At 31.6% G+C, this 13,598-nt stretch overlaps 2 protein-coding genes across 2 annotated transcripts in view; one reads left to right on the plus strand and one right to left on the minus strand.

Moving 5' to 3' along the window:
- Positions 1 to 13,598, minus strand: part of LOC107066180 (dystrophin, isoforms A/C/F/G/H) — a 334,345-nt gene that overhangs the window by 149,662 nt on the left and 171,085 nt on the right. The window lies entirely within an intron of this gene.
- On the plus strand, positions 10,051 to 12,605 carry LOC149031817 (peritrophin-1-like). The gene is made up of 2 exons (XM_089174610.1): positions 10,051 to 10,400; positions 10,853 to 12,605. The coding sequence occupies exons 1-2, from the start codon at positions 10,394 to 10,396 to the stop codon at positions 11,545 to 11,547; spliced, it is 702 nt and encodes a 233-aa protein (XP_089030736.1). The 5' UTR covers positions 10,051 to 10,393; the 3' UTR covers positions 11,548 to 12,605.

Raw genomic sequence — 13,598 nt, forward strand, 5'->3', positions numbered from 1 at the left:
CAAAAAAAAAAGACTGTACAAATAATCAACGTAACGTAGATCGGTACGATAATAAATCCGAAATAAATATCTTTCTTTTTTTTTTTTAAGAAAAAATAAAGAAAAGAATTTCTCGTAAATGTCCGAAAAAGAAAAGAAAGAAAGAAATAAATTCTTGACAATAATTTATCAAGCAAAGGTTTAGTTGAATGGGGGGAAGAAATAAAAATCTAGCGCACCGACTCGTATCGTTACGCTTCGTAAACCTTCCGGAGCATTAGCGAGGTACTTAACGGTCCATTCTTTTAAAGCAGCAGCAATCTCTCGAGCAGTCCGTCCGTCCGTCCATCCATCTGTCCGTTCGTCCGTCAACATAGTAGAAATGAAATAATTTCGCAATTTCGCCGTTTCGTTTTGAAAATAGGTAGGCACTCTTGCAAATTTGTTTTGTTAAGTAGTTGAAACATTCGACGGGAAGGTTAATTGCTAAGCGGGAATATTTTCAATCGGTTCAAAGTGAGTGGCACTAAATGAATGAAATAAAAGCGAGAAAAATAAAAAAGAAAAGGTGCATTATTAAATCGCAGAATTCTCAGCGAGTTAACTACGCGATATTCACGTTTATAATTTTCTAGCTAGCTATGAAGCTGATTATTGTGACAAATACACCCGTTCAACAATAAGTTAAACAAACGTCACGAACTCTCTGTCAATATACGCGTGTATATATGTGTGTGTGTGTGTGTGTTTGTGTGCGTTACAGAAAGTTCACGATCCTTTGAGAAGGGCACTTGGTTGCTACGAATCGGCACAAGGCTTCGTTAGGGTGCACACGATATTTGTAACGTTTACGAGTTGAGATTTAATGCGAATAACTGGCCTTACGACTACAAAAGCTAGCTAGCTAGCTAGCGAACGAACGAACAAACGCGTTTATACGACTTCATGTGTTCGGTTAATGATCGAACGTTTTATCACCATCGCGAGTGCGCCACTCTAACCCTCCTGTTCCTCCTCCCAACCCCTACACCCCCATTCCTTATACAACGAACGTTCTCCAATCCGTGAAACCGAACGTTACCCCATAAATCCTGGATAGGATATAATAAAGCGAAATGTTCCTTCACCGTATTCGATGACGATGGATATGTTTCTCTCTCTCTTTCTCTCTCTCTCTCTCTCTCTCTCTCTCTCTCTCTCTCTCTGTCTTTATCACTATTTTTCCTACGAGTTACGTTTGCATATATACGTGTATGTGAATATATGTGTTTCTAAGTATATACGTGTGAAATCAATAAAAGCATATGATAAAGTTGAGCACGATCGTGGAAAATAGATAGAACGAAATGGAGCCATTGAAAATGATGGTCGCCTTTTGCTAGGAATATCATTGGCTCGTTTTAACGAATTTACGACATTCTTGTTCTCGACTCGGAATATTAGATGACGATGAAACTAATTTCTGATCGACGTTTGATTTTATCAACTAAATCAAATGAAAATTATGGAAACTTTGAATTATTACGATTTATAAACCCCCATTAAAATGTCTCGATAATTATCGAGATACTTGATTCATTGCAATAAGAAGATCTTATTTCTACACACACACACACACACACACAACACACACACATGTACTTTAACAACAAGGAAGAACACACATAGAAGGAAAACATTTACGATCGAAACTCACTTTCAACCGACACGACTATGTAGTAATTGCCGGTGCATTATTTCTCTTATTGCTCCTAGCTATAATTCAATGTTATGTACTGCAATTTCCATGTTGACCAGTTACCTTGACACATAACTTCCGTCCTTCCGTCTACGGGATATCTAACATCACGCTAACGATAATTATTACGATCGTTTCACTGATTATTTCTAATTACGTTCGTTTATTTTCTACGAAAAAGAAGAAGAAGAAGAAGGAAAAAAATCAATAAAAAAAAGGGTTAGAGATGAAAAATTCTTCATAATATCTGAGAGAAAATATTGGACAATACGAGGAAGGGGAGGATGAATGTGTAGTAGTACAGGTAAGGGGGTGTTTTAAGGGTGGATATGTATAGTCAAACTCAGAGTAAAGTTTTCCCTTTTACGTTACGTTCCGTACGAAGATGAGGAAATTAAATAGGAAACTTTCGACGATTTTAATTAAAAGTATAACAAGCGAAGGATAGTAGGAGAGAAAGAAAATGAGAGAAAAGAGAAAGAGAGAAGAGAAGAGAACAGATAATGGTAGTAGAGAACTCTCCCTTATTCGCATACGCGTGGCAAGAATCCAGAGTGATTTTGCCCAGTAGTTCACTCGGAGCAGTACCCCCGCACACCCACATGGAATTCTAAGGTTATACGATGTGTGTGTGTGTATATGTATTAGTGGGTGGGTGTTCAGTCTTCCACTTGATTCACCGTAACGATCGTTCGTGCTTACGTAAACTATTTCTCGGTTGGAACAAAGAGCGAATTCCGATCGCAGTTCAAACCGCTTTTGCGAATATTCCGAGACGTAAGAAACGATTTTCTACCGATATCCATATCCTTTACTCTTTCCTACCTCTTTCTTACTTTCTTTCTTTCTTTCTTTCTTTATCTTTCCATTTTCTTTCTTATTTTTCACGCTTATACAAGTAAGTAAGTATATAAGCGTATCTTTGAAGTATAAATTTAGCGATCGAACGTACTTAAATTTCGAGATTCCAATTCTAAATATCCGATTCAGCTAAATTCTCTGACTACTTTTTTCTATCTTTCTATCTTTATTATCTCTTTATTTCTATCTGTCTTTCTCGACTGGGTGCAAATCGAAATCATAAAAATTGCCGAAAAGTCAGTAATAAAATATTCCTGACCCTAAATTTATAACTTTAACCTCCATAAAAAGAATCGTCGTAGATTTGTCCTAACTTTTCGTTTGTCGGTGGTTCTACAAATCACTTTATTCAGATATAAATTGAAAAAATGTAATATTTAAAAAAAAAATAAAATAAAATTAAACGTTTTAATTGAATGATGATAAATAAACGATGCTAAAACTACGAGTATGTGTATACCGATAGAAAAATAATTTGATTTAACGATAACCAATGAATAACCATGAATAAAAAGGAAAAAAATGAACTCATAATATATCGTAAGTTATTAAAAATTCATATAAACATATAACAATATATCTATCACGATTGATAAGATAAAAGATGTGGGGGAATACCGTGAGCACGTTGAAAGAGTAAAGGGTTTCGGATATCTCATGGGAATTCTGATTACTGATTTACGAGCTTCCGTTACCGGCTAGAACCGATCCCTTGGTTTTCGAGAAGAGGCCAGAAACCCATAGCAGATGCCACGAATGCGCTCCGAGAGAGGTAAATCCTATCAGAAGTACTTAGAGTTTGGCGTTGCCACCCTCTTACTCCGTGCTTCGTCGTCCGTAACTGGCAGAGCGGTTCTACCCTAGTTAACTCTCACAATCCCCCTTCTATTCCCTTCCATTCCCTTCCCACAATGTCTCCCTTTAACTCAACCTCCAACTAAACCATCTCCCTCCCCCCTATCCCCACTTGCTGGATCGACTTCTATTCCTCCCTATCGCTCTTGATTGGGATATGACCAAGAATTAACTTGCTCTTGAATGCGTTTTGCGCACGCCACACCTCAAACCCTTTTCTACTTCAGCTAGCTAGCTACCTAGTTAGCTAGCCAACTAGCTAGGATCGTCGCGAATTCAAACTTCGTATCTAGACTTAGATAGATATATCTATATAGAGACGGGTTGCATTCTCATCTATTCATTTTACCTATTAAGATCATCACTCTCGTTACTTTTTTTTATTATAAACGATATTATTTTTTGTAGAATTATTTTTTAAAATATGAAATAAGAATTAGAATAGAATTATAACTTATGATCGGAAAATTTTGTTAAAAATTGTACAATCGATACAATAGCTAAAAGTTGTTCAGAAGGATTAAATGTTTAAGAGTTGGTTTTATGTTATTTTTCTTTTTTAAGTCGACACGAACTTTATTGGAAGACCAATAGTTTTATCAACGTGTTGGGGGTTGTACTCCAAAAGCTTTGGCACAAGAGGTATCGGCTTATGGGCTCAATAGCTTAAGGGCGTCAACAACCTACAAAAAATTACGGTATTTAAACGGTCTCTACCTTCAAAAACTATATTTAAAAGGACACTATTTGTTTTCCTGGTATCGCGTACACAGTTTCAAGAAAATAAATTAAAAAATAAAAAAGAACATTTAATAATTGAGATTTATCTTATGAATTAAAATAATAATCAATTTGAAAATTAAACAAAAATTAAAATATAAAGAGTAACACATAAATTGTTGAATTGATATATATATATACTAAAAAAATGAAATAACTAATATATAAAAATATTATTTGTACACATATTAAAAATTCTTTAAAAAATAAAATAAAATAAAATGAAATATAAATATATATTTAATATAATATACAAGTGATCAATCTTTACATGTTAAAAATGATAGCGTAAAAGGGTGATACCTTTGTTAAATAGGTAAATAACAACAACAAAAAACATACAAAAATAATACATATTGAAGATTTGCATTAATACATAAAATCACACGTGGAATGTGATAGAAGAATGGAAGTGCATCGGTCCGTTTCTAGATGCGAGTAATGGTGCATCACGTTACTTAGCTTTTAATGAGATTTACACAAGCTCAACCCCCCACCCTAACGCTGCAGGCGACGACAAAAGTTCCGCACGAGCGTTCAAATTTACGCGGATTATTACGAAGAATAATGTTCATTCGTAGCATGAGCCCCCAACCATCACCAGCACCACCCCCAAAAGTTGGGGGTAGTAGCATGCTGAGTTGCTACCACTATCACCCTTCTTTTTTCCTCCAACCCCCCCCCCCACCCTGTTCCACTTTTCTTCTTTCTCCTTTTACTCTCTTGTTTCTTCCTTTCTTTTTTTTTTTTATTTTTATTTTTGTCCTACTATGATAAACGTTGACGGATGTTTCAAAGAATTAAACGTTCGTGATAAAGATAATCCTGGCCAGTCCCTTTGTCCATTTCATCCCTCGTCATAGTCGTCGTCGTTGTCCGTCATTGTTCGTGAATACAACACACATATATTAACAAACGTTAAGCGTTACTATTAAAATGATTAAATAAATATCCCGTATAAAGTTTTCCAACAAAACAAAACATAAAGATTTACAATGGACTATTCTTTTTATTATTAATATTATTATTATTATTATTATTATTATTATTATTAGTATTGTTAAAAAAATTATTTTATCTCGTTGAATAAAATTGTAAGTTTGCGTCAAAAGAACTGGCGTTTGCCTTTAATTTGATTTTATCGATAACTTCGTTAAAACCATCCGCGTGCTAACAGGTGTATATCGTAGCTTTCATTTAACCGATCGTTTTAAACTGCGCAATTCACCTACCCTGAACTTCTCTCCCTTTACCTCAATCCAACCCCTCCCAAATCCCTTTCCCACCTTGGAGTTGTAAAACGCTATAGAAAAATCTAAAATATCGGATAGACGACGAGAGTTACGCTTACCATTCGAACGATTCGATAAACGTTAGGAAAAATTGTGCCACGTGAAAGTATATTAGTTTTCGTTACAGGTGTTAGTGACAGTCAATCAAGTATAATCAAAAAAATATTTTACTGTTGCATGTGCTACATTTTTTTTTCATTGCAACGACGATGATATTAACCTATTGACGTTACGTTCCAACTTTTTTTTTAAAAAGAAATAAAATAATAAATTTAGTGTCGTTAATTTTGATTATTTACGAAAGATTTATGATTGTCGCACATATTCCATTAATAAATTACATTTTAATACGATGTGTAATATTTTGATTATACACGATTAATAATTATGGGATATTATTAGTAATATTTTCAACTCTCCCATACCCATTCCCAATGAGAATTGTAATAAATAACATATTAGGATAAAAAAAAAAATGTCTTGCATTAGCTCACCACTACCGGTTCGTTCATTCGTTTGTTTCATAAGCAGAAACAAGCATCGGCAATAGTCGATAAGAGTATTTAAAGTGCACGCAAACCGGGCACAATGCGATTTCTCTAATTTCCCGTGGGTACTGTTCGTCGAACGATTTTATACCTACCCCCTACTACCTATTCCTACCTATTCGAAAATCTAAATTACTATCGGAAAAGAGTGCATTATAATTTAGCATTAATCAATGGCCACCGTCGTCCGGCTACGTAATAAATATGAGAAAGAAAAAAATGAAACTCTTTTAAATATTTTGATTAAAAAAAAAAAAATACCTAACTTTAATACTTTACTTAACTAATGGGGATGAACGAATACTTCAACCTTGAATTAGATTACAATCGGGATCTTATTAAATTTGTTCACGCACATTTTGTAACACCATGATTTCATTCAGAATCTGATAACTTGATGTAATTGAATCTTTTTAATAATTATTTTCTAGTTTTATTAAATATTAATATTTGTAAGCAAAATTCTATCTAGAATTAAGTATCAAAATTTGTCACGAAATATCGAAGTATTCCAATACGTGTTTTACATATTGATGTTATGTAAAAGCTTGTACAACTTGTAATTTTGAAATGTAATTCAAATGTCATGAATTTCTGTCAAATAATTACAAATTTCGAATAACTAATCCAATCGTGATAATAAAAATTTCCTAATATTCAATATTTCCAAAGTAAAATATTGAGAAAAAAAAATGAAGTAAAATTGCGTACACTCCTGTGAAAATTAAAAATAAAACCAAAACCCCCTTCACACACAAAAAAAAAACCTTGTAAATCGTTTCACCAATGTTTGTACAAAAAGTTAGATAATTTAGAACGGTTGTAAAAAAAAAAAAAGAAAAAAAAGAATAAAAATAACAAATAGTCGACAATTAATCGGACACAGTCTACAATGTTGCGGTTTCGTTCATCCGCAGTTATAGGAGTCACGTTATGCGGTTTGGAGATAGGAAAAGTTTGTATTTTGGTCAAATCACGCGGTCAATCAATTAGTAACATTGATACGTCATTTTCGGCAAGCACGAGGTAAACGAGGAAACATATAGAAACAAACAGAAACAAACGAGCACACCACGACAAGCACCTATCAATCCCCCCTTCACCCTAAACACGTTATCTAATATCAATACATTTTATTTGATTTCTAAACTAACATCTAACAAAGATAAACGATTTATTTGTTTATTTTTATTTGCTTTCTTTCTTTCTTTCATTGAAATAAAAAAAAAAATACAAAAACAAACGTTTCAAAAAATATACGAAACGCAAATCAAAACCACTCACGAAAATGAGAAACGTTGAAATAATTTTTTTTGGGGGGGGGGGGTAAAATCGGATAGAATATATATATTTTTTTTAAATATTAATAAAAAAGTTTTCTATGCAAATTTATATATAGAGAGAAGGACATTAATTAAACCATGTCGGGGAAAAGCTTTTAATCTCATTATATAACAGTTTTTATTTCCTCTCATCTCCCAACAGACGAATTCAAGTTAGTTGAAGTTAGAAGAAAAAACAAAGTTCAACCCTTACACGCTCCTACATATCCCTTCGTACTATGCGTGGTTAGAAAATTGGACGTTAGAGCGGTTAATGTACAAGAGAAAACGAGGGATGAAATCCCGTAAGGTCCTGAGTTACAATAACTGACGCTGACCTCAAAGCTAATTAAATCCAACTAGGACGTTAACCTAATAACGTTAATAATAATGACGATAACATTTATTTAATAATAAAGATAATTAAAATAATAGGATAGAAAGAAAAACCGAATAATACAGAAAAAAATCAATAAATCAAATTTATTATTGAAAAAATAGTTTTGTCTTAGTAATAATAATATATCGTTAAGATTATGATAAAAATAAATTATATATTACAAAAAAAATTTTTTGAAGAAGAAGCAGAAGAAGAAGAAGAAGAAGAATAAAAGTCAAAGTTTCAAGTAAAAACAAAAGTTTTCACTTGGGACATGCATTTTTTTCTTTCTCTTAACTCAAAGAGTTTTTCAAATTCGAACTTCAATAATTTTGTTTTTAACTCGATGTATCGATAATTTTTCACTATACTCTCTGTGGGGTCTTGGATACACCAAGGAAAGTACCTTTTTTATCTTCTATTATATGATAAGCGAAAAAACGATAACGTACTACCATTAATGCCAACGATAATCATTATTTAAGAGAACGAAAGGATCTTTCGTAGTAGAAAATATAATAAAAATAAAAAAAATAAATAAATAAACAAGATAAAACTATAAACCTTTCTTCTTATGTCATCTCGCAAATAATTTATTTGTAACACTTACTTTCAAAGTTATTTAGTTTTTTTTTTTTTTTTTTTAACTACAAATAAATTTGTATGTAAAATTATGAAAAAATTCTTTGTCAAATTGTATGAATAATTATTTTCGTTATCTAAAGTATTTTATTTTCAATTTTATTAAATCATTGATATTTTTTGATAAAAAAAAAATGATATATATCTTTTTTGATAGATAACAACGTCAATTGATAGCGTGACAACAAGAAACTCAATGAAATCTCGATTTGCGTACATGGTACTTTCTAGAAATGTACTCGTAATCCAAAAAAGCATTCCAATATGAAAGGCAAATTTCATCGGAGACAAAAAAAAAAGATAACGTGAGAACAAAGAATTGAATAATTCGTTCTACGATTAAAAATAATACGAAATACAATAATCAATATTTAAATAACAATTGAAACAAGTTAATAATTTGCACATTACTTAATTACAAATACACTTTTAAATCTGTCAAATATTTTCGTAGTACTCGTATTGCAAATTATGCATCGTTGATCGAAAATTTGTTGCACGTTTTGCCAAAAAAAAAAAAAAAAGTAAATAAATAAATAAATAAATAAAAAAACACTATACAAGATTAATTTGACAGTGTATTTTTATTTTCTAAGAGACAACTCAGACAAATTCTTGAAAACCAATCAAAACGAGAAAAAATGTCACTACTAACTGGTACGACCTACTATTTTCAAGTAATAATCAACTTATCTCAACGCACTACTTATTTCAAATTTTTGAAACTTGTAATATCTATTTATCTAATAGATATTAGAAAAGTAAATCGATCATTATATACATTGTACAAACGTAATAATATATTAAAAGAATGAAAGCTGATAGCATTAGTCAGAATTTGGAGTGTGTCACGTATCGATCATAAAATACTACTTTAAAATTGATCTATTTATCAAGAATGCGATAAGTCTTTTACAAACATTCTTTTTACAAACGATATGTGAAATCTAATTTTTGTTATCTCTTGAAAAAAAAAAAGAAAGAAAAATAAAATTATTTCACAATTAATCATAGGTGTTGCATAAAACGTCATAAGACTTAAGTAGGTTAAAATCATTCAGAAAATCTTGAAACGATCTATTATATTAATTGCATTATAAATGATTACATTATTTACGTCAATTAATTCAATGAAAGATATTTCTCGAACTTATTATTATTGTTCGTTTAATTTTAAAACGAGAAGAACAAAAAATATTTCTTTATCACCTAAATTATCTTTTTGTTCAATAATTTTAAACGATTTGTCATACTCTTACTCACGAATGCTGACGTAATTAACAAGATTCGTCAATTATTCTCGCATTTAATGGAATGATCAAAGTACATAATGATTCGCGATAATAGCATTATTTCGTACGTTTAATAAATAAATAAATAAATAAATAAATAAATAAATATAAATATATATGAGCTGCATAATTAGTTGTTTACTTTCTTCTTCTCTTCTAATAAATATTTCTGATAGAGAATAGATTAATTATTTATTTTTTAATTTATCCAATCACACGGATACATCTAAACGAAAGAAATAAAATAAAATAATAGAAAAAAATCGATGACAAATCATTCTTTTCCTATTCATAATTTTGAAATAAAAGGATATACATCATTTCTATTAATAATTTCTTCTGTTTCCAAAAATTTATGACATTTTAAGTATAATCTTTTAATTCCATCTTCTGAAAAAAAAAACATCTACGTGATTCATCTTAAACATTCGACAGAGAAAGTTGGAGAGAGTTGGAGAAAAAGAAAAAAGAAAAGGAAACAAAATTCTTTTGATTTATAAAAAAAAAGAAAAAAAACAATATATCAAAATTTGTAATGATAAAAACTAAAAGCAGATTAGATAATAATATATTCGATATGAGACGTAAAAATTGATAAGAGAGTTAACACAGTGTTATAAAAGTCATGACATTACCCGTTAACGATCATTCAAGCTTGAGGAGCAAATAACTAGGAGGGAAAAAAATCATCATACGTTACTCATCATGAAAGGTAAGCCGCTGAAACATTTAATCAATCAAATATCGTATAACATAAATAATATTTCCTAAAATAATTCTACCGACCAATTAAAATATAAAATAAAACAGAATTACATAATTTAATTAGATAATCTATGAATTTACGAGTGACACATATCATAGTTAAAGTATTATATTGATATTTGATTAGATTAAATCAAATAAAACTCGTATATAATTAAAAACGGAACACATTGGTTTTTGAATTACAGACAAAAATAATTAAAAAAAAAAAACAAAGTAGATTTTGTAAAAATTGATGAAAAAAGAACTTGTGAATTCATATATAACAAAATAGTTTCTTAAAATAATACAAATGAAAATATATAATAGAAATAATTCTTTTCATTCATGATTTTCCTATAATTATAATACCGCTTTATTAATTAATGAATTTATTATTAATATAAAATATATTAATAGGTAGTGGCCACATAATTATAGTCGCATTCGCGACTATCTTGGTAATGGTATTAGCCTACGATACACCAATACTTCCGATACCAACTGAATGCCCTCCTGTAGATACGGATGATAGAACGGTACATATCAAACATGAGACTGATTGCACGAAATTTTACAAGTGCTTAGGAGGAGAAAAGCATTTGATGGAATGCCCGTTCCTTAACAAAGCCAAGACACGTAGATTGCATTTTAACGCGTTGCTGCAAGTTTGTGATTTTCCTACCAGAGCCAATTGCATTGGATCATCGACACCAACACCAACACCACCACCACCAATTGGACCGAAGACTTGCGATAATTCACCCGTGGGCACAAATGTTCCTCACGAAACGCGTTGTCACTTATATTACAAGTGTACTGTTAATGGAAAACAACTTCAAGTATGCCCAACAGAAACTATTTTCAATCCGGACAAAGAAGTTTGCGATTATGCAAATAACTGTCAATTGACGAACGTATGCAGATATCATAGAGGTCCGGAAGGCAAATTTTATCCTCATCCAACCTCGTGCAAAAAAGTTTATTATTGTACGGAACGAACCGAAACGATATACGAATGCGACGAAAATGCAGAATGGAGCGAGGAAGCTGGTAAATGTATGAGATCCGATCTGGCTAATTGTAAACGATATTTTGACTATTATGAACAATAATTATTTTAAAACAACATAAATCAATCATTTTTACTTCACGATCACGCATATTTTCTATCATAATTTGTCAACTTCTGGTGCTGTGGAGAAGCAAAGTGAGAGAAAGGGAGAATCGTGTGCTGTGTGGGCTCACAAGTGATCGGCAGTCAATTTTGGCTGATAAAGGAAGACTAAAGAAAAAATATAGAGAGAACAAAACGAAAAGAAAATTCATGACTAGGTGTAACCGGGGGTCGTTGGTTTAATATAACTGGCATAGATGCACAGCAAACCACAACAGCGGCTAGAATTAATCACCCTGATAAATAATAATAACTGGTGGCGTTCTCGTAACCAGTTAGTTCGTTATTAATACGCAATTCATATTAAACGTGTCCTTTGACCACTATCATAACTACGTAAGTACGCTGAGAATTTTCTCCTTTCTCTCCCTTTCCCTTAACCTCTTTCTTTCTCTCTCTCTCTCTCTCTCTCTCTCTCTCTCTCTCTTTCTCTCTCTCTTTCTCTCAACTCTTCACAAGGTCTAATCTTTAGAACCATATTGCCCTTACTGCACTTTGTTTCTCTTATAATACGTTCTTATCCAACAAATACATTTATAGTGTATTCTACGTGCGCGTGGGCGTGTGTATATGTGTATGCATATGTGTGTTTGTATGTATTATTAGCGTTTGTAAAGTCGTTACTTTGCGTAGCTCTTTGAACACAGCTCATAATTAACGACTAATTATTAATCAACGAGGAGTGAGAAAGTTTCCAGAAGGTTTCACGTTTGTACGAGTTGAGTTAGCTGGTCTCGAGTGTTATATAGGGTACAATAACTGAACATATAATTATCCTTATAATCAATTCTCTTCGTGTTATGGTAGATAACGATGACTATAATAGGATAATCGTATGAAAAAGATCAAAGAAAATAAAAATAAAATTTACGATAAATTTTTTAATCAAACGTGTACGAATTGAATGGAAATATCCTTAAGATCTCGATATTATTTACTATAATGAAATGATTGTTCATGGAGAGAGAGAGAGAGAGAGAGAGAGAGAGAGAGAGAGAGAGAGAGAGAGAGAGAGAGAGAGAAAGAGAAAAAAGAAGAAGAAAAATAAATGGTCAAGAGAAACGTCAGAGTAAAATATTTCACAGTGATTCGATAAAAATTCGACGTTTCAAGAAAGTTAAGTACATACGAACGTATACAATGAAATTACATTTCCTCATGTCATTCATGATAATTAAGTTATAAATCCCCATTGACGTTTAATTATGAATTTATATTACATATTTCTTATTACATTAAATTTCACTCTCTGTTCACAATCAAATGTAATTGGATAAAAAAAATTGAATGAATAATTAAGAAAAAATAAAGTAAAATAAAATAGAAATATAAGTCTATTAATACGAACTAACCCATTCCTAACAAAACCCCTCTCATTTCCTGCAATACATAATAATAAATGAATTATAAATTCTCGTTGATGATGATACAATTATGAATCAATGTATAAGTTTTATTTTTTTTTTTAATTGCTTCTTATATACCAGTTAATTAAATTAAATGAAATTTTTATCTGAAAAAAGAGAGAAAGTAATAGGGAAAAAATAAAAAGCAAAGAGTAATGAAAAGTAATATAAGATTGAAAACGAGAGAATGATAAAAGAAATTCGAAGAGAGAGAGAGAGATAGAGAGAGAGAGAGAGATAAGACGAGTAAAAGAAGATAGACGTGACGAGGAAACAATGGACCGCGGAATCAACGTTCAAACAATTACTATTACTACAAAGTAAGTCGGTGGTGCACACAGTGCTGTACTTTCCTCGACGTTGTTGATAATAATTCTGCTGGTTGGTAGGAGACAATGCCTGGAGCTTGGCACAAGTAAGAAAGATAGACAGCTAGAGTGAGTATATGTAGAGAAAGAGAAAGAGGAGAAAGAGAGAGATACATGGGGGCGAGGAGAGGGTGAGGGAGAGGTGGGTTGGGTGTTAGGAGGCTTTAGGAACAGGGTGAAGGCTTCGTAGGAAAGGACCAGGCGAGATAAGCTTT

Source organism: Polistes dominula, unplaced genomic scaffold (genome assembly GCF_049000335.1).
Source record: "Polistes dominula isolate Pdom_NZ unplaced genomic scaffold, Pdom_raw_medaka contig_16, whole genome shotgun sequence".
In the NCBI taxonomy this organism is placed as follows: Eukaryota; Metazoa; Arthropoda; class Insecta; order Hymenoptera; family Vespidae; genus Polistes; species Polistes dominula.